This window comes from Nerophis ophidion, linkage group LG15 (assembly GCF_033978795.1).
Source record: "Nerophis ophidion isolate RoL-2023_Sa linkage group LG15, RoL_Noph_v1.0, whole genome shotgun sequence".
Classification (NCBI taxonomy): domain Eukaryota; kingdom Metazoa; phylum Chordata; class Actinopteri; order Syngnathiformes; family Syngnathidae; genus Nerophis; species Nerophis ophidion.
The window spans coordinates 522,801-542,652 of record NC_084625.1 but is presented as its reverse complement, the minus strand read 5'-3'; the positions used below and the strand labels follow the sequence as shown (position 1 = coordinate 542,652).

Sequence of the window (19,852 nt, the reverse complement as noted above, 5' to 3'; positions counted from 1 at the left end):
GTGAAAGAGGGTAACAAAGTAGTGTAATAAGGTAAGAAAGAGGGTAACAAAGTAGTGTAACAAGTGTGAAGTAGGGTAACAAAGTAGTGTAACAAGTGTGAAAGAGGGTAACAAAGTAGTGTAATAAGGTAAGAAAGAGGGTAACAAAGTAGTGTAACAAGTGTGAAAGAGGGTAAGAAAGAGGGTAAGAAGTGACTGCATCTTGTAGGTGTGGACATGTTTTAGTGGAACTTTCTACTTGTGTCTCTTTTACCAGCTGGTGGGCGGAGCCTCCCAGACGTCACCTGTGCTCACTTCATTACACACACACAGAGAGACACACAGACAGACAGACAGACAGAGAGACAGACAGCCAGTGTGTGAAGGAAGCCCCGCCCCCCCCCTGATACTTGCAAGTATTTAGTGTCTGGCGTGACAGCAAACAGACGACATGTTTGTCCAGCTCCAAGGTGAGAGGATCAGACGGTGACTGGAGGGTTCTTGTGCTGGGCCCCCACCTGAGGAGGACTGGGGGAGCGCAGGGGTCTGTAGCCGCCTTGCGCGGGGTCCATGAAGGCGGGAGGCGGGGCCATGTAGCCCACGTACTGCGGGTGCAGGAAGTGTCCCTGCTGGGGCATGATCTGCGTGGCCTGCTGGCAGTTGAGGACGGAGAAGTTGGTGGGCATGTTGACGAAGACGCTGGCGTCCGGCGGCAGGCAGCAGGTGGCCTGCGCCCGAAGCAGGGGGGGCCCAGGGGGGCGGGGGGTGGCGGAGGAGCCGGAGGACGTGGCGGTGCTGGACTGGCGGGACGACGATCCCCTGGAGGTGTTGGACATCATCGGAATGGTCTCCAGGAGGCGGGCCCCCCCTGAGGCCCCGCCCATGGAGGCCAACTCCTGCTTGGGCCGCAGGCAGCGGCAGCAGCACATGGCGACCACGGCGCCCACCAGGATGAAGGCCACGAACACCGAGCCCACGATGAGGAAGGGCACGTAGATGGGCACTGTGGACCAAGACACACGTCAGCAAACTCTGTCCTCATTGGCTGACACCAACAACCTGGACTCCGCCCACATGTCCTCCTCAACACATTTCTACCAGCCCAACGGGCTTTTATTTTGAAAGCACAACACGCCATCATGTGACTTCCTTTAGCAGCTGCGAGTGGAGATGGAAGAAAGAGGAGAGCAGCTGCTTTAAAAGCTTTTAAATAGCTTTTCATGTCAAACATTGTTATTTTAGCTGCACCTGTCAGGTTACATCAGTGTACCTAATGAAGTGTCTGCACCTGTCAGGTTACATCAGTGTACCTAATGAAGTGTCTGCACCTGTCAGGTTACATCAGTGTACCTAATGAAGTGTCTGCACCTGTCAGGTTACATCAGTGTACCTAATGAAGTGTCTGCACCTGTCAGGTTACATCAGTGGCAGGTGTGCGGGGCGAGACTAGCAGGTGATTATTAGTAGCAGGTGTGTGGTACTAGTGTAGCAGGTGATTATTAGTAGCAGGTGTGTGGTACTAGTGTAGCAGGTGATTATTAGTAGCAGGTGTGCGGTACTAGTGTAGCAGGTGATTATTAGTAGCAGGTGTGTGGGGCGAGACTAGCAGGTGATTATTAGTAGCAGGTGTGCGGGGCGAGACTAGCAGGTGATTATTAGTAGCAGGTGTGCGGGGCGAGACTAGCAGGTGATTATTAGTAGCAGGTGTGCGGGGCGAGACTAGCAGGTGATTATTAGTAGCAGGTGTGTGGTACTAGTGTAGCAGGTGATTATTAGTAGCAGGTGTGTGGTACTAGTGTAGCAGGTGATTATTAGTAGCAGGTGTGTGGTACTAATGTAGCAGGTGATTATTAGTAGCAGGTGTGCGGTACTAGTGTAGCAGGTGATTATTAGTAGCAGGTGTGTGGTACTAGTGTAGCAGGTGATTATTAGTAGCAGGTGTGCGGGGCGAGACTAGCAGGTGATTATTAGTAGCAGGTGTGCGGGGCGAGACTAGCAGGTGATTATTAGTAGCAGGTGTGTGGTACTAGTGTAGCAGGTGATTATTAGTAGCAGGTGTGTGGTACTAGTGTAGCAGGTGATTATTAGTAGCAGGTGTGTGGTACTAGTGTAGCAGGTGATTATTAGTAGCAGGTGTGCGGTACTAGTGTAGCAGGTGATTATTAGTAGCAGGTGTGTGGTACTAGTGTAGCAGGTGATTATTAGTAGCAGGTGTGTGGCACTAGTGTAGCAGGTGATTATTAGTAGCAGGTGTGTGGTACTAGTGTAGCAGGTGATTATTAGTAGCAGGTGTGTGGTACTAGTGTAGCAGGTGATTATTAGTAGCAGGTGTGTGGTACTAGTGTAGCAGGTGATTATTAGTAGCAGGTGTGTGGCACTAGTGTAGCAGGTGATTATTAGTAGCAGGTGTGTGGTACTAGTGTAGCAGGTGATTATTAGTAGCAGGTGTGTGGTACTAGTGTAGCAGGTGATTATTAGTAGCAGGTGTGTGGTACTAGTGTAGCAGGTGATTATTAGTAGCAGGTGTGCGGGGCGAGACTAGCAGGTGGACTGATGAGTAACCATAGTGATGGACAAAACAGGAAATAAACAGGTCAGACTGAGAATGAAACAAAGATGGAAAAAACAAACGTGTGAAGATCTGAGCAGCAGATCACAACAAGATCAACACAAATAATAATATATAAAGATCATAATAAGAAGACCAATAATAATATATAAAGACCAATAATAATATATAAAGATCATAATAAGAAGACCAATAATAATATATAAAGATCATAATAAGAAGACAAATAATAATATATAAAGATCATAATAATAATAAAGTGACATGCTGCTTTCAGGGCCCACAAAGTGCTTGGAATTTTCCACTCTGTGTAAGTTGATTCCAAACATGACAAGTGGTTCCAGTTTCCTTTTGTCTGCTCCTTCTTTCACACATCAGACTTTTGTCTGCTCCTTCTTTCACACATCAGACTTTTGTCTGCTCCTTCTTTCTCACATCAGACTTTTGTCTGCTCCTTCTTTCACACATCACACTTTTGTCTGCTCCTTCTTTCACACATCAGACTTTTGTCTGCTCCTTCTTTAACACATCAGACTTTTGTCTGCTCCTTCTTTCACACATCAGACTTTTGTCTGCTCCTTCTTTAACACATCAGACTTTTGTCTGCTCCTTCTTTCACACATCAGACTTTTGTCTGCTCCTTCTTTCACACATCAGACTTTTGTCTGCTCCTTCTTTCACACATCAGACTTTTGTCTGCTCCTTCTTTAACACATCAGACTTTTGTCTGCTCCTTCTTTCACACATCAGACTTTTGTCTGCTCCTTCTTTCACACATCAGACTTTTGTCTGCTCCTTCTTTCACACATCAGACTTTTGTCTGCTCCTTCTTTCACACATCAGACTTTTGTCTGCTCCTTCTTTCTCACATCAGACTTTTGTCTGCTCCTTCTTTCACACATCACACTTTTGTCTGCTCCTTCTTTCACACATCAGACTTTTGTCTGCTCCTTCTTTAACACATCAGACTTTTGTCTGCTCCTTCTTTCACACATCAGACTTTTGTCTGCTCCTTCTTTCACACATCAGACTTTTGTCTGCTCCTTCTTTAACACATCAGACTTTTGTCTGCTCCTTCTTTAACACATCAGACTTTTGTCTGCTCCTTCTTTCACACATCAGACTTTTGTCTGCTCCTTCTTTCACACATCAGACTTTTGTCTGCTCCTTCTTTCACACATCAGACTTTTGTCTGCTCCTTCTTTAACACATCAGACTTTTGTCTGCTCCTTCTTTCACACATCAGACTTTTGTCTGCTCCTTCTTTCACACATCAGACTTTTGTCTGCTCCTTCTTTCACACGTCAGACTTTTGTCTGCTCCTTCTTTCACACGTCTGCTCCTTCTTTCACACATCAGACTTTTGTCTGCTCCTTCTTTCACACATCAGACTTTTGTCTGCTCCTTCTTTCACACGTCAGACTTTTGTCTGCTCCTTCTTTCACACGTCTGCTCCTTCTTTCACACATCACACTTTTGTCTGCTCCTTCTTTCACACATCAGACTTTTGTCTGCTCCTTCTTTCACACATCAGACTTTTGTCTGCTCCTTCTTTCACACGTCTGCTCCTCACACACACATCAGAGGTGAGGTGACGCCCAGGTGACACAGGTGTCAGCTTCTAACATATCCTCTTCTTACAAAATGGCTTCTCATTACCTGTTAGACCACTTTTTTAGAACTAGTTGGGAGATAACCAACACAACTTCTTTTTACATAATCATGTGTACATCATTAAAGTAGTCATACATCATGTATACATCATTAAAGTAGTCATAATCATGTATACATCATTAAAGTAGTCATAATCATGTATACATCATTAAAGTAGTCATACATCATGTATACATCATTAAAGTAGTCATACATCATTAAAGTAGTCATACATGGTTCTCTGAAAGTACTTTAGTATTCCTCTGCAGGTTTTATTTAACTGAGAAGAATGTTCTAGTCTTTCAGAAGCTCCACATCACAGATATAAAAGTAGAGTATAAAACCATCAGGTATGCAAGTCTTGTTGGCCTCTGAGGTCTACATTCTCCTGCTCCTGAAGGCCACATGAGGTCTACATTCTCCTGCTCCTGAAGGCCACATGAGGTCTACATTCTCCTGCTCCTGAAGGCCACATGAGGTCTACATTCTCCTGCTCCTGAAGGCCACATGAGGTCTACATTCTCCTGCTCCTGAAGGCCACATGAGGTCTACATTCTCCTGCTCCTGAAGGCCACATGAGGTCTGCATTCTCCTGCTCCTGAAGGCCACATGAGGTCTACATTCTCCTGCTCCTGAAGGCCACATGAGGTCTACATTCTCCTGCTCCTGAAGGCCACATGAGGTCTACATTCTCCTGCTCCTGAAGGCCACATGAGGTCTACATTCTCCTGTTCCTGAAGGCCACATGAGGTCTACATTCTCCTGCTCCTGAAGGCCACATGAGGTCTACATTCTCCTGCTCCTGAAGGCCACATGAGGTCTACATTCTCCTGCTCCTGAAGGCCACATGAGGTCTACATTCTCCTGCTCCTGAAGGCCACATGAGGTCTACATTCTCCTGCTCCTGAAGGCCACATGAGGTCTACATTCTCCTGTTCCTGAAGGCCACATGAGGTCTACATTCTCCTGCTCCTGAAGGCCACATGAGGTCTACATTCTCCTGCTCCTGAAGGCCACATGAGGTCTACATTCTCCTGCTCCTGAAGGCCACATGAGGTCTACATTCTCCTGCTCCTGAAGACCACATGAGGTCTACATTCTCCTGTTCCTTCCTGGCCCAGCACATGACTAAGGTCTGGCTCTGTGATTCATGGCCGGCCTCCATGCAACTGACGTGCATGAGAACATAGGAGTTAGTTTGGCACGAGGCCATGAATGAAATGTATACATCATGATAAGACTTCCTTCTTGGAAGGGCCCAGAAGGAATGTGCTTCCTCCGTGTCCAAAAACCAGCATGGACACACATTTAGTACTGTTTGTCTTCAGCTTTGACTCGGGACACTCTGACATATATGTAACATAGGAATATAATGATATACATACACACATGTATATAATGATGTATATAAACAGGTATATAATGATATACATACACACCTGTATATAATGATGTATACAAACAGGTATATAATGATATACATACACACCTGTATATAATGATGTATACAAACAGGTATATAATGATATATGTACACACCTGTATATAATGATGTATACAAACAGGTATATAATGATATATGTACACACCTGTATATAATGATGTATATAATGATGAATATAAACAGGTATATAATGATATACATACACACATGTATATAATGATGTATACAAACAGGTATATAATGATATATGTACACACCTGTATATAATGATGTATACAAACAGGTATATAATGATATATGTACACACCTGTATATAATGATGTATATAATGATATATGTACACACCTGTATATAATGATGTATATAATGATGAATATAAACAGGTATATAATGATATACATACACACATGTATATAATGATGTATACAAACAGGTATATAATGATATATGTACACACCTGTATATAATGATGTATACAAACAGGTATATAATGATATATGTACACACCTGTATATAATGATGTATACAAACAGGTATATAATGATATATGTACACACCTGTATATAATGATGTATATAATGATATATGTACACACCTGTATATAATGATGTATACAAACAGGTATATAATGATATATGTACACACCTGTATATAATGATGTATATAATGACATATGTACACACCTGTATATAATGATGTATATAATGATATATGTACACACCTGTATATAATGATGTATACAAACAGGTATATAATGATATACGTACACACCTGTATATAATGATGTATATAATGATATATGTACACACCTGTATATAATGATGTATATAATGATATATGTACACACCTGTATATAATGATGTATATAATGATATATGTACACACTTGTATATAATGATGTATATAATGATATATGTACACACCTGTATATAATGATGTATATAATGATATATGTACACACCTGTATATAATGATGTATACAAACAGGTATATAATGATATATGTACACACCTGTATATAATGATATATGTACACACCTGTATATAATGATGTATATAATGATATATGTACACACCTGTATATAATGATATATGTACACACCTGTATATAATGATGTATATAATGATATATGTACACACCTGTATATAATGATATATATAATGATATATGTACACACCTGTATATAATGATATATATAATGATATATGTACACACCTGTATATAATGATGTATATAATGATATATGTACACACCTGTATATAATGATATATGTACACACCTGTATATAATGATGTATATAATGATATATGTACACACCTGTATATAATGATGTATATAATGATATATGTACACACCTGTATATAATGATGTACACACATATAATGTAGTGGTCAGGACCAGCAAGGCATTGTCTGCTGGCCTAACATAAATCATGATCATAAAAGAATAAAAGTTCATTAGAATCTACTTTCTGTGAAGTATTCATCTTATTCTCTTATTAGGCTCCAGTCTGACTTGGTTTTACCTTGAAGCTTTTTGAGCAATCAGAATTCAGGCAGCTTGTAAGAATAGTGCCAGTCGCGATGGCCAATCAGGCAGCTTGTAAGAATAGTGCCAGTCGCGATGGCCAATCAGGCAGCTTGTAAGAATAGTGCCAGTCGCGATGGCCAATCAGGCAGCTTGTAAGAATAGTGCCAGTTGCGATGGCCAATCAGGCAGCTTGTAAGAATAGTGCCAGTCGCGATGGCCAATCAGGCAGCTTGTAAGAATAGTGCCAGTCGCGATGGCCAATCAGGCAGCTTGTAAGAATAGTGCCAGTTGCGATGGCCAATCAGGCAGCTTGTAAGAATAGTGCCAGTCGCGATGGCCAATCAGGCAGCTTGTAAGAATAGTGCCAGTTGCGATGGCCAATCAGATGAGCAGTTGTTGACAGTAGCCCATCTAGGCTGCCTTGTGTTAAATAAGACTTGGATTGGATGTTCACTCCTCACTCCAAGTGAGTATCCAATTACAAGTTTTCATTTGCCAAAAACAGGAAGTGGCACCGAGGCCACACCCGGCCAGCAGAGAAATCATCGGTACTCACTTTTTTAACTCACAAGTAGTGAGTTCAAATATTTGATTTCTTTATTTTTTCACATTTAATATGTTTTTTGACAGTACAACGTAAGATATGTTTTAATTGCTGATGCGAGTTTATTGATTTTTAAATGTGCCGAAATATAGCCTGTTTTGTACACGGTTGATGTGATTGAATGTCCAGTAAATGTGTGTGTGTGTAGTATTTTCTACACTGTTGATGTGATGTCCAGTAAATGTGTGTGTGTGTAGTATTTTCTACACTGTTGATGTGATTTACAGTAAATGTGTTTGTGTGTAGTATTTTCTACACTGTTGATGTGATTTACAGTAAATGTGTGTGTGTGTAGTATTTTCTACACTGTTGATGTGATTTACAGTAAATGTGTGTGTGTGTAGTACATCTCTAGCAATGGTCATGTGGTGACATGAGTGATGTCATTCCTAGGTAGGAACACACGGTAGAACCTTTGAAAGGTGTGTGAGAATGTACATGAGAATGTGTAGTATTTACTATGAAGGACAAAACATGGACTATTAAGAACATTTGAACCTCTTGACTTGCCAGACCAGCGTCTTCAGATCCATCTTTTACAGTCCAATGCAACACAAAGGACAACACAACAATAATCACAACACAATTACCTCCGTGTCCCTCCCTGACAGGCTGGCGGCTGTCAACAAGCCCCGCCCACTCTGCTTCTCGGACATAACAACACCCACAAGTGTGGATTCCAACCACTGGAACACTCACCACATTTATTTCAATGCACTGCAGATTTTAGTGCAGGATCCACTTTGGACTCATCATTGCAACACATTCAGGGGGCAAGTCTTGTTGCCACACAACACAACTACTAGAAGCCACAACACCACAACGTAAAGCCACAACACAACTACTAGAAGCCACAACACCACAACGTAAAGCCACAACACAACAACGTAAAGCCACAACACAACAACGTAAAGCCACAACACCACAACTATAAGCCACAACACAACTACTAGAAGCCACAACACCACAACGTAAAGCCACAACACAACAACTATAAGCCACAACATAACAATATAAAGCCACAACACAATAATATAAAGCCACAACACAACAATATAAAGCCACAATACAACAATGTAAAGCCACAACACAACTACTAGAAGCCACAACATAACAATATAAAGCCACAACACAACAACTATAAGCCACAACACAACAACTATAAGCCACAACACAACAATGTAAAGCCACAACACAACAACTATAAGCCACAACATAACAATATAAAGCCACAATACAACAACTATAAGCCACAACACAACAATATAAAGCCACAATACAACAACTATAAGCCACAACATAACAATATAAAGCCACAACACAACAATACAAAGCCACAACACAACAATATAAAGCCACAACACAACTACTAGAAGCCACAACACCACAACGTAAAGCCACAACACAACAACTATAAGCCACAACATAACAATATAAAGCCACAACACAATAATATAAAGCCACAACACAACAATATAAAGCCACAATACAACAATGTAAAGCCACAACACAACTACTAGAAGCCACAACATAACAATATAAAGCCACAACACAACAACTATAAGCCACAACACAACAACTATAAGCCACAACACAACAATGTAAAGCCACAACACAACAACTATAAGCCACAACATAACAATATAAAGCCACAATACAACAACTATAAGCCACAACACAACAATATAAAGCCACAATACAACAACTATAAGCCACAACATAACAATATAAAGCCACAACACAACAATACAAAGCCACAACACAACAATATAAAGCCACAACACAACAACTGTAAGCCACAACATAACAATATAAAGCCACAACACAACAATACAAAGCCACAACACAACAATATAAAGCCACAACACAACAACCATAAGCCACAACACAACAATATAAAGCCACAACACAACAACTATAAGCCACAACACAACAATATAAAGCCACAACACAACAATATAAAGCCACAACACAACAACTGTAAGCCACAACATAACAACTATAAGCCACAACACAACAATATAAAGCCACAACACAACAACCATAAGCCACAACACAACAATATAAAGCCACAACACAACAACTATAAGCCACAACACAACAATATAAAGCCACAACACAACAATATAAAGCCACAACACAACAACCATAAGCCACAACACAACAATATAAAGCCACAACACAACAATATAAAGCCACAACACAACAACTATAAGCCACAACACAACAATATAAAGCCACAACACAATAATATAAAGCCACAACACCACAATATAAAGCCACAACACAACAACTATAAGCCACAACACAACAATGTAAAGCCACAACACAACAATACAAAGAAAGATCAGAAGTGACAGATGACAAGTTTCCGAGACAGAAAGTTGAAAAGTGTGTAAAGTAAGTGAAGTGTTGTGTTGTGGTTTTATATTATTGTGTTGTGGCTTTATATGATTGTGTTGTGGCTTCATATGATTGTGTTGTGGCTTTATATTATTGTGTTGTGGTTTTATATTATTGTGTTGTGGCTTTATATTATTGTGTTGTGGTTTTATATTATTGTGTTGTGGCTTTATATTATTGTGTTGTGGTTTTATATTATTGTGTTGTGGCTTTATATTATTGTGTTGTGGCTTTATATTATTGTGTTGTGGCTTTATATTATCGTTTTGTGGCTTTATATTATTGTGTTGTGGCTTTATATTATTGTGTTGTGGCTTTATATTATCGTTTTGTGGCTTTATATTATTGTGTTGTGGTTTTATATTATTGTGTTGTGGCTTTATATTATTGTGTTGTGGCTTTATATTATTGTGTTGTGGCTTTATATTATCGTTTTGTGGCTTTATATGATTGTGTTGGGGCTTCATATGATTGTGTTGTGGCTTTATATTATTGTGTTGGGGCTTTATATTATTGTGTTGTGGCTTTATATTATTGTGTTGTGGCTTTATATTATTGTGTTGTGGCTTTATATTATTGTGTTGTGGCTTTATATTATTGTGTTGTGGCTTTATATTATTGTGTTGTGGTTTTATATTATTGTGTTGTGGCTTTATATTATTGTGTTGTGGCTTTATATTATTGTGTTGTGGCTTTATATTATTGTGTTGTGGCTTTATATTATTGTGTTGTGGTTTTATATTATTGTGTTGTGGTTTTATATTATTGTGTTGTGGCTTTATATTATTGTGTTGTGGTTTTATATTATTGTGTTGTGGCTTTATATTATTGTGTTGTGGCTTTATATTATTGTGTTGTGGCTTTATATTATTGTGTTGTGGCTTTATATTATTGTGTTGTGGTTTTATATTATTGTGTTGTGGCTTTATATTATTGTGTTGTGGTTTTATATTATTGTGTTGTGGCTTTATATTATTGTGTTGTGGTTTTATATTATTGTGTTGTGGCTTTATATTATTGTGTTGTGGCTTTATATTATTGTGTTGTGGCTTTATATTATTGTGTTGTGGCTTTATATTATTGTGTTGTGGCTTTATATTATTGTGTTGTGGCTTTATATTATTGTGTTGTGTCTTTATATTATTGTGTTGTGGCTTTATATTATTGTGTTGTGTCTTTATATTATTGTGTTGTGTCTTTATATTATTGTGTTGTGGCTTTATATTATTGTGTTGTGTCTTTATATTATTGTGTTGTGTCTTTATATTATTGTGTTGTGGCTTTATATTATTGTGTTGTGTCTTTATATTATTGTGTTGTGTCTTTATATTATTGTGTTGTGGCTTTATATTATTGTGTTGTGGCTTTATATTATCGTGTTGTGGCTTTATATTATTGTGTTGTGGTTTTATATTATTGTGTTGTGGTTTTATATTATTGTGTTTTGGCTTTATATGATTGTGTTGTGGCTTTATATCATTGTGTTGTGGTTTTATATTATTGTGTTGTGGTTTTATATTATTGTGTTTTGGCTTTATATGATTGTGTTGTGGCTTTATATTATTGTGTTGTGGTTTTATATTATTGTGTTGTGGCTTTATATTATTGTGTTGTGTCTTTATATTATTGTGTTGTGTCTTTATATTATTGTGTTGTGTCTTTATATTATTGTGTTGTGGCTTTATATTATTGTGTTGTGTCTTTATATTATTGTGTTGTGTCTTTATATTATTGTGTTGTGGCTTTATATTATTGTGTTGTGGCTTTATATTATTGTGTTGTGGCTTTATATTATCGTGTTGTGGCTTTATATTATTGTGTTGTGGTTTTATATTATTGTGTTGTGGTTTTATATTATTGTGTTTTGGCTTTATATGATTGTGTTGTGGCTTTATATCATTGTGTTGTGGTTTTATATTATTGTGTTGTGGTTTTATATTATTGTGTTGTGGCTTTATATTATTGTGTTGTGTCTTTATATTATTGTGTTGTGGCTTTATATTATTGTGTTGTGGCTTTATATTATTGTGTTGTGGTTTTATATTATTGTGTTGTGGCTTTATATTATTGTGTTGTGGCTTTATATTATTGTGTTGTGGTTTTATATTATTGTGTTGTGGCTTTATATTATTGTGTTGTGGCTTTTGCAAAGGTGCTGCAGCAGGAAGTTGTTGTGTTGTCGTTGATATTGTTGTGTTGTCGTAGATATTGTTGTGTTTGTATTGGTTGTGAGCGTAGCTATTCTTCTTGAGATGAGGTGACAGACAGACTTAAGTCATGTCTTTGTCATTAAAAGTCTTCAACTTCATAGAAAGTCTGCAAACTTCTCCTAAAACGCTGGGATTGCCTTCAAAGAGATGCAGGATATATTCCTGCAGGCCAACTCGGACGTGCTGGACTGGAAGGAATGTCAAGTTCTGCTGTGTGCAGAGAATGCTGTGCGTGGTCATCAGTGTCGTGCAAGTGGGAGGAGCTTCTACCACGTGACCTGCCCGTCATCCCGACAGGAGTCAAGTTTAAGAGGAGCGAGAAAGCTGTTGCTATGGTGATGGCGGGACACCATGACGTACCTGCACCGGAGTCCTCGGCCTCCTTGCTCTCGGTCCCCGGTCCCGGGTCCCGGCGGTGGTCGTCGCAGCCGCCCTGGTCCAGGCGCGCCTCGGTGCTGGAGCAGCAGTAGCGCAGCTCGCACTTCCCGCAGCAGATGATGGCGTCCAGCCCGTCGATCTTCTCCGGGCACTGGAAGCCTTCCTTCCAGCCGGCCTGGGGGTCCTGCCAGCCGTGGCAGAACTCGCCGCTGGCCTGCACGTCCGCGGGCAGCCGCAGGAGAGCCGCGACCACCAGGGCGAGCAGCATTGTGACGTCACGCCCGCGCTGACACGCCGGCTAGGAGCTGCTGGAATGTGGCAACAATTCCCAACTTCTCATCTGCTGGAATGTGGCAACAATTCCCAACTTCTCATCTGCTGGAATGTGGCAACAATTCCCAACTTCTCATCTGCTGGAATGTGGCAACAATTCCCAACTTCTCATCTGCTGGAGGACCAATTGTCTCCAGAAGCGCACCAATGATCCCGACCTTCAGCCTGGAAGAGTCAGCGGGAGTCCTCACGCAACACTTCCATCTTGCTCCTGGACTCCCGACACAAGTGGAGCACTCAACCAGTGGTCCGGGTCCGGGTCTGGGTCTGGGGTCGGGCTGGCCGGAGTCAGGACGTCCTACTCCGCGTCAGAGGGGGCGTGTCCTTGCAAATGAAGCCGTCAAGTGTTCACCAACTGTCTGCTCACAGCAAATAGAAGGTGGGGAGAAATATTGGCCTCCTCAAACTTTGCAACTCAGCCTGGAAAACTTTTCTGGCGCACACATCTGACCACGTGGTCGGGAAGCTGCGCCATGCCGCCATCTAGCGGGGAAACAACTTACTACACTTATGGACTTGCCTCTTTGTGCGGCCAAGTTCCTGTTACAAGCAGCATATGCCTTAAGTTCCTGTTACAAGCTGTTATGCAGCATATGCCTTAAATTCCTGTTACAAGCCGTTGTGCAGCATATGCCTTAAGTTCCTGTTACAAGCTGTTGTGCAGCATATGCCTTAAGTTCCTGTTACAAGCTGTTGTGCAGCATATGCCTTAAGTTCCTGTTACAAGCTGTTATGCAGCATATGCCTTCAGTTCCTGTTACAAGCTGATGTGCAGCATGAGCCTTCAGTTCCTGTTACAAGCTGTTGTGCAGCATATGCCTTAAATTCCTGTTACAAGCTGATGTGCAGCATATGCCTTCAGTTCCTGTTACAAGCTGATGTGCAGCATAAGCCTTAAGTTCCTGTTACAAGCTGTTATGCAGCATATGCCTTAAGTTCCTGTTACAAGCTGTTATGCAGCATATGCCTTAAGTTCCTGTTACAAGCTGTTGTGCTGCATATGCCTTAAGTTCCTGTTACAAGCTGTTATGCAGCATATGCCTTAAGTTCCTGTTACAAGCTGTTATGCAGCATATGCCTTAAGTTCCTGTTACAAGCTGTTGTGCTGCATATGCCTTAAGTTCCTGTTACAAGCTGATGTGCAGCATATGCCTTAAGTTCCTGTTACAAGCTGTTATGCAGCATATGCCTTAAATTCCTGTTACAAGCTGTTGTGCAGCATATGCCTTAAGTTCCTGTTACAAGCTGTTGTGCAGCATATGCCTTAAGTTCCTGTTACAGGCTGTTGCGCAGCATATGCCTTAAGTTCCTGTTACAAGCTGTTGTGCAGCATATGCCTTAAGTTCCTGTTACAAGCTGTTATGCAGCATATGCCTTAAGTTCCTGTTACAAGCTGTTGTGCAGCATATGCATTAAGTTCCTGTTACAAGCTGTTGTGCAGCATATGCCTTCAGTTCCTGTTACAAGCTGATGTGCAGCATATGCCTTAAGTTCCTGTTACAAGCTGTTGTGCAGCATATGCCTTGAGCTCTTGTTTTGAAGGCGCTAAGAGCAGAAGTGGTGACATGTGGAGGTAAAGCCGAGTTTTGAAAAGAAAGGAAATAAAGTGTAAAACTGGAGCCTCCGTCTTTGTTATTTTGTACTTGTATCCAGTATAAGCCACACATATAAGCCCCCGGTTACATTTACACAAGCTTCACTCACTGTAATTTCCAATGTGGATTTTCAACACATCTTATTTTCCTTCAGAAGGTTCAAGTTCAAGCACCAATGATTGCCAAAGTCCAGGCAGGAGACTTCCGGGTGGCAAACTCCTTGCTTTCCAACAAGGGTGTGGCGATGTGCAATTGTCCAAGAAGAGATGACATTTTGTGGTTTTAGAAAGCACTGTGACATAGAAATGTTACTCAACATTATTTTGGTCCAGGCAAAATTGTTTCTACATAAATGTCCATTCAGGAAAGTAAGGCCTACATTTTCTAATTGGCTTAATGCTTTACAATTACCAATCAAATCTTGGAGAATTATTGAGAGTACAAAAGCCCCTAAATTGATATCTTTGTTAAAAACATTTAAAGTGGTTTAGGAAGCACTTTTTGTCTTTTTTAAATTATCATTATTTATCAATATTTAATACTCTATTTGAATTTGCTTTTGTTTTCTTACCTTGATGTGTTTCGCTGATGTTGAAAGTGCCTTGACTTTTGTGTGCATTATAAATCTATGTTTGTTGTTCAATTAAAAAAAAAAAATTAAAAAAAATACATTAAAAAAAGGAAAGCCAGGACACTTCCGGTGATTTCGTTTCCCATCATGCTCATATAACCGGAAATCACACCTTTTACGCTCTCAGGTTTACAAGTTTAACGAAGCTAAATTCATATTTTCAAACTATGTGAGTTATGGATATCAAATCAAATCAAATCATAACAACTTCATTTATAAAGTACATTTAAAATTGACCACAGGGGTAGCCAAAGTACTGCACAATAGGCAGGTTAAAAGAGAACACAAGAAAAAGGGGCAAACAGCAACAAAACACAAACAGAGCACTATGATAAATAAATAAATACATAAAACGTAGAAACGGGTTGACAGAGTGTGAAAGGCCAGGGAATAAAAGTGTGTTTTAAGGGCACTTTAAAAGCAGGGAGAGAGGCTGTGTCAGGAACCGTCAACAGCAGCTGATCGAGATATATTTGTATTTATAATAATACGCAGCAAACGTAGTGGCTCACAGCTTTATACAGACTACATTTCCCATCATGCAGCTGGCAAGAGGCCCCGGAAGTGGCGCGAAACATTTGAAAAGTGTCACACAGCCTTGGACTGAATCATCGAGTATCTAAAGTATCTAATAACTAAAGTAACTAGTATCTCGCCGTGTGGTTGGACTCTAGTCGACATTTTGAAGCATTCGCTCAGCAACAGAAAGAAGGTGAGTTTGTTTGTGAATAACAGCGTCTTCTAAAAGTCAGTCAACCTCGAAGCTTTGCTAGCTTGTCGTCTAAGTAGCAAACAAGACGCTAGTTGCTAACTAACTAACTAACTAACTAACTACTAACTAAGCACTAAAACAAGACGCCAGTTGCTAACTAACTAACTAACTACTAACTAAGCACTAAAACAAGACGCTAGTTGCTAACTAACTAACTAAGCACTAAAACAAGACGCTAGTTGCAAACTAACTACTAACTAAGCACTAAAACAAGACGCCAGTTGCTAACTAACTAACTAAGCACTAAAACAAGACGCCAGTTGCTAACTAACTAACTAAGCACTAAAACAAGACGCTAGTTGCTAACTAACTAACTAAGCACTAAAACAAGACGCTAGTTGCTAACTAACTAACTAACTACTAACTAAGCACTAAAACAAGACGCTAGTTGCTAACTAACTAACTAAGCACTAAAACAAGACGCTAGTTGCAAACTAACTACTAACTAAGCACTAAAACAAGACGCCAGTTGCTAACTAACTAACTAAGCACTAAAACAAGACGCCAGTTGCTAACTAACTAACTAAGCACTAAAACAAGACGCCAGTTGCTAACTAACTAACTAAGCACTAAAACAAGACGCTAGTTGCTAACTAACTAACTAAGCACTAAAACAAGACGCTAGTTGCTAACTAACTAACTAACTACTAACTAAGCACTAAAACAAGACGCTAGTTGCTAACTAACTAACTAAGCACTAAAACAAGACGCTAGTTGCTAACTAACTAAGCACTAAAACAAGACGCTAGTTGCTAACTAACTAAGCACTAAAACAAGACGCTAGTTGCTAACTAACTAAGCACTAAAACAAGACGCTAGTTGCTAACTAACAAAGCACTAAAACAAGACGCTAGTTGCTAACTAACTAACTAACTACTAACTAAGCACTAAAACAAGACGCTAGTTGCTAACTAACTAACTAAGCACTAAAACAAGACGCTAGTTGCTAACTAACTAACTAAGCACTAAAACAAGACGCCAGTTGCTAACTAACTAACTAAGCACTAAAACAAGACGCTAGTTGCTAACTAACTAACTAAGAACTAAAACAAGACGCTAGTTGCTAACTAACTACTAACTAAGCACTAAAACAAGACGCTAGTTGCTAACTAACTAACTAACTACTAACTAAGCACTAAAACAAGACGCTAGTTGCTAACTAACTAAGCACTAAAACAAGACGCTAGTTGCTAACTAACTAAGCACTAAAACAAGACGCTAGTTGCTAACTAACTAAGCACTAAAACAAGACGCTAGTTGCTAACTAACAAAGCACTAAAACAAGACGCTAGTTGCTAACTAACTAAGCACTAAAACAAGACGCTAGTTGCTAACTAACAAAGCACTAAAACAAGACGCTAGTTGCTAACTAACTAAGCACTAAAACAAGACACTTGTTGCTAACTGACTAAACACTAAAACAAGATGCTAGTTGCAAACTAACTACTAACTAAGCACTAAAACAAGACGCTAGTTGCTAACCAACAAAGCACTAAAACAAGACGCTAGTTGCTAACTAACTAAGCACTAAAACAAGACGCTTGTTGCTAACTAAGCACTAAAACAAGACGCTTGTTGCTAACTAACTAAACACTAAAACAAGATGCTAGTTGCAAACTAACTACTAACTAAGCACTAAAACAAGACGCTAGTTGTTAACTAACTAACTAAGCACTAAAACAAGACGCTAGTTGCTAACTAACTAAGCACTAAAACAAAATGCTAGTTGCTAACTAAGCACTAAAACAAGACCCTAGTTGCCAACTAAGCACTAAAACAAGACAAATGATTTGTTTAAAAAGACTTTCTTGCAGATGTCGCTGGTGAGAGGAGGCGGTCGACCGCAACAAAACAAAGCGAAAAAGGCTGTTGTTCGCTCCAAGAAGTCAAACCCTCCCAAAAGAGAGTGGCTGGTGAGTTGATCAAAAGTTGCTACTACAATATGATATCATTTCTTGTATTTGGGACTTTTGTCTTGGACTCAACAACTTAATGCCTCAACATACACAACTATAGGTAACAGTGTTGCACATAACATTACATACCACACATCATACGTACAGTAAATACACCATTGAAAATAAATATGCCAAAATATCACCACAATAAAACAGCAAAAATCAATTTGTAAAGTATTTTCTTCTGTAATGCTTTAATCCAGGGATTGTTAACCTTTTTGACCTCGGGGCCCCAACTTTTCCACTACAGAGGAGACCTAAATATTAACACTGAAATAGTGGTCTTACTCTTGATTGGAATCATGTTCAATAATTCTATCGGTGAAATGATATAAAAGCAGGTGTTAATCAAAAATATTATTTTCAATGCTTAGGTCAGGCTGATTATGAAATAAGTACCCTATTTTCTGCACTATAAGGCGCACCTAAAAACCTACAATTTTCTGAAAAGCTGACAGTGCGCCTCATAATCCGGGGCTCCTTATATATGGACCAATTTTGAGCCACAACAGGTCTCACAACTACGGTAAGCAGCCGCCGATTTCATTTTCCTCCGTAGGAGAAGAAGCGCGCGGTGCATGCTGGGATATATGACTGCGCCAGGCCGTGCCGTTTCATTTCTATTTGTGTGTTTAAATGTAAAGACCCCAAAATGGCTCCTATTGAGAGATATGATTTCAGGAAAGCCAGAACTGTCACTGGACTGCTAGACAACAGCAGCGACACAGACTCCATTAACGACGTCTCCAAATAGTGCAAAGCAATAACAATATATCAATAACTCAACGTTGCTCAAAAGTTAATATTCACACAGCACAACACACAAATAAACATGTACAGCTCACTTTGTTAAGTTATTCCTCATCCACGAATTCTTCTTCTTCAGTGTCTGCATTAAACATGCCACAAGAGGTCCCGCAACTACGGTAGCTGTATACCTTTTTTGAATCAGCAGCCTACCTTATTTTCCCTCCTAGAAGAAGAAGTGCGCGGTGCATGCTGGGATATATGACTGCGGGAGGCGCGCCGAGTTTTAACTGAAGGCGATCAGTCACACAGTAGAACACGGGAATAGAGCAGCAGCGAAAGAATTTAACATTAACAGCAGTGGCACTGACTTGTTTAATGACGATTTCGATGAGAAGGAGCCGGACATTTTGGATGCCGTATTAGCCCAACTGTTTGATTCGGACACTGAAGAAGAAGAATTTGAGGGATTCTTGGATGAGGAATAACTTAATAAAGTGAGATTTACATGTTTATTTTGTGTGTTGTGTTGTGTGACATTATCCTTTGAGCAACGTTGAGTTATTGATATATTATTGCTTTGCACTATTTCCAGTGTTACTATATTGTGATTGCACTAACGTTTGATTTACCGTAACAGTATCAGACAGTTTTTTACGTGTTTATTGAATCGGGGTAAATAATAAAACAGCTGTTTATTCATTTTGGGAGTGAACGGAGAGGTCAGAACATTAGTTTGTAATCTATTAATAAAGTTTGACTGACCTGACTGTTTTGTTGACATTCCCTTTAGCGCAGCTCCATCTAATTAGATTAGATTAGATTAGATAGTACTTTATTTATTCCGTCAGGAGAGTTCCTTCAGGAAAATTAAAATTTTCAGCACAATCCCATTCAAGTTTAGACAAACATTACAGGGAGACAGAACAGGATCGCTGACGGGTCTGCCGGCTTCCAGCGCCCCTTACAAGAAAGATGAGATAAAGGTAAACAAAGGGGGGGAGGGGGGAGAAAAAAATAGAAGATTAAAATAAAATTAAAAAAAT

The 19,852-nt window shown here is 39.7% G+C and overlaps 3 protein-coding genes across 10 annotated transcripts in view; 1 reads left to right on the top strand and 2 right to left on the bottom strand.

Moving 5' to 3' along the window:
- The window catches only part of LOC133569048 (uncharacterized), a 1,658-nt gene extending 1,415 nt beyond the window's left edge, over nucleotides 1-243 (bottom strand). Inside the window, exons 1-2 of one of the 2 annotated variants that reach the window (XM_061921170.1) lie at nucleotides 129-243; nucleotides 1-75 (exon numbers count right to left, since the gene is read on the bottom strand). The exon at nucleotides 1-75 is cut by the window's left edge and continues 1,415 nt beyond it. In XM_061921170.1, coding sequence (XP_061777154.1) covers nucleotides 1-75; nucleotides 129-218 — 165 coding nt within the window. In that variant the 5' untranslated portion in view covers nucleotides 219-243. The other variant, XM_061921169.1, reaches the window with a different exon arrangement.
- Nucleotides 1-13,517, bottom strand: part of LOC133569049 (protein shisa-2) — a 14,932-nt gene extending 1,415 nt beyond the window's left edge. Inside the window, exons 1-2 of the mRNA XM_061921171.1 lie at nucleotides 12,753-13,517; nucleotides 1-982 (exon numbers count right to left, since the gene is read on the bottom strand). The exon at nucleotides 1-982 is cut by the window's left edge and continues 1,415 nt beyond it. Of these exons, the coding sequence (XP_061777155.1) occupies nucleotides 459-982; nucleotides 12,753-13,038 (810 nt within the window). The 5' untranslated portion in view covers nucleotides 13,039-13,517 and the 3' untranslated portion in view covers nucleotides 1-458. The remainder of the gene's footprint in view (nucleotides 983-12,752) is intronic.
- Nucleotides 13,518-15,834: 2,317 nt separating this feature from the next.
- spice1 (spindle and centriole associated protein 1) overlaps nucleotides 15,835-19,852 on the top strand; it is a 41,054-nt gene continuing 37,036 nt past the window's right edge. For 3 of the 7 annotated variants that reach the window (XM_061921167.1, XM_061921166.1, XM_061921168.1), the window contains exons 1-2: nucleotides 15,835-16,041; nucleotides 17,916-18,014. In XM_061921167.1, coding sequence (XP_061777151.1) covers nucleotides 17,916-18,014 — 99 coding nt within the window. In that variant the 5' untranslated portion in view covers nucleotides 15,835-16,041. Of the gene's footprint in view, nucleotides 16,042-17,903; nucleotides 18,015-19,852 lie in introns of all 7 variants that reach the window. The other 4 variants (XM_061921164.1, XM_061921162.1, XM_061921165.1 and 1 more) reach the window with 3 other exon arrangements.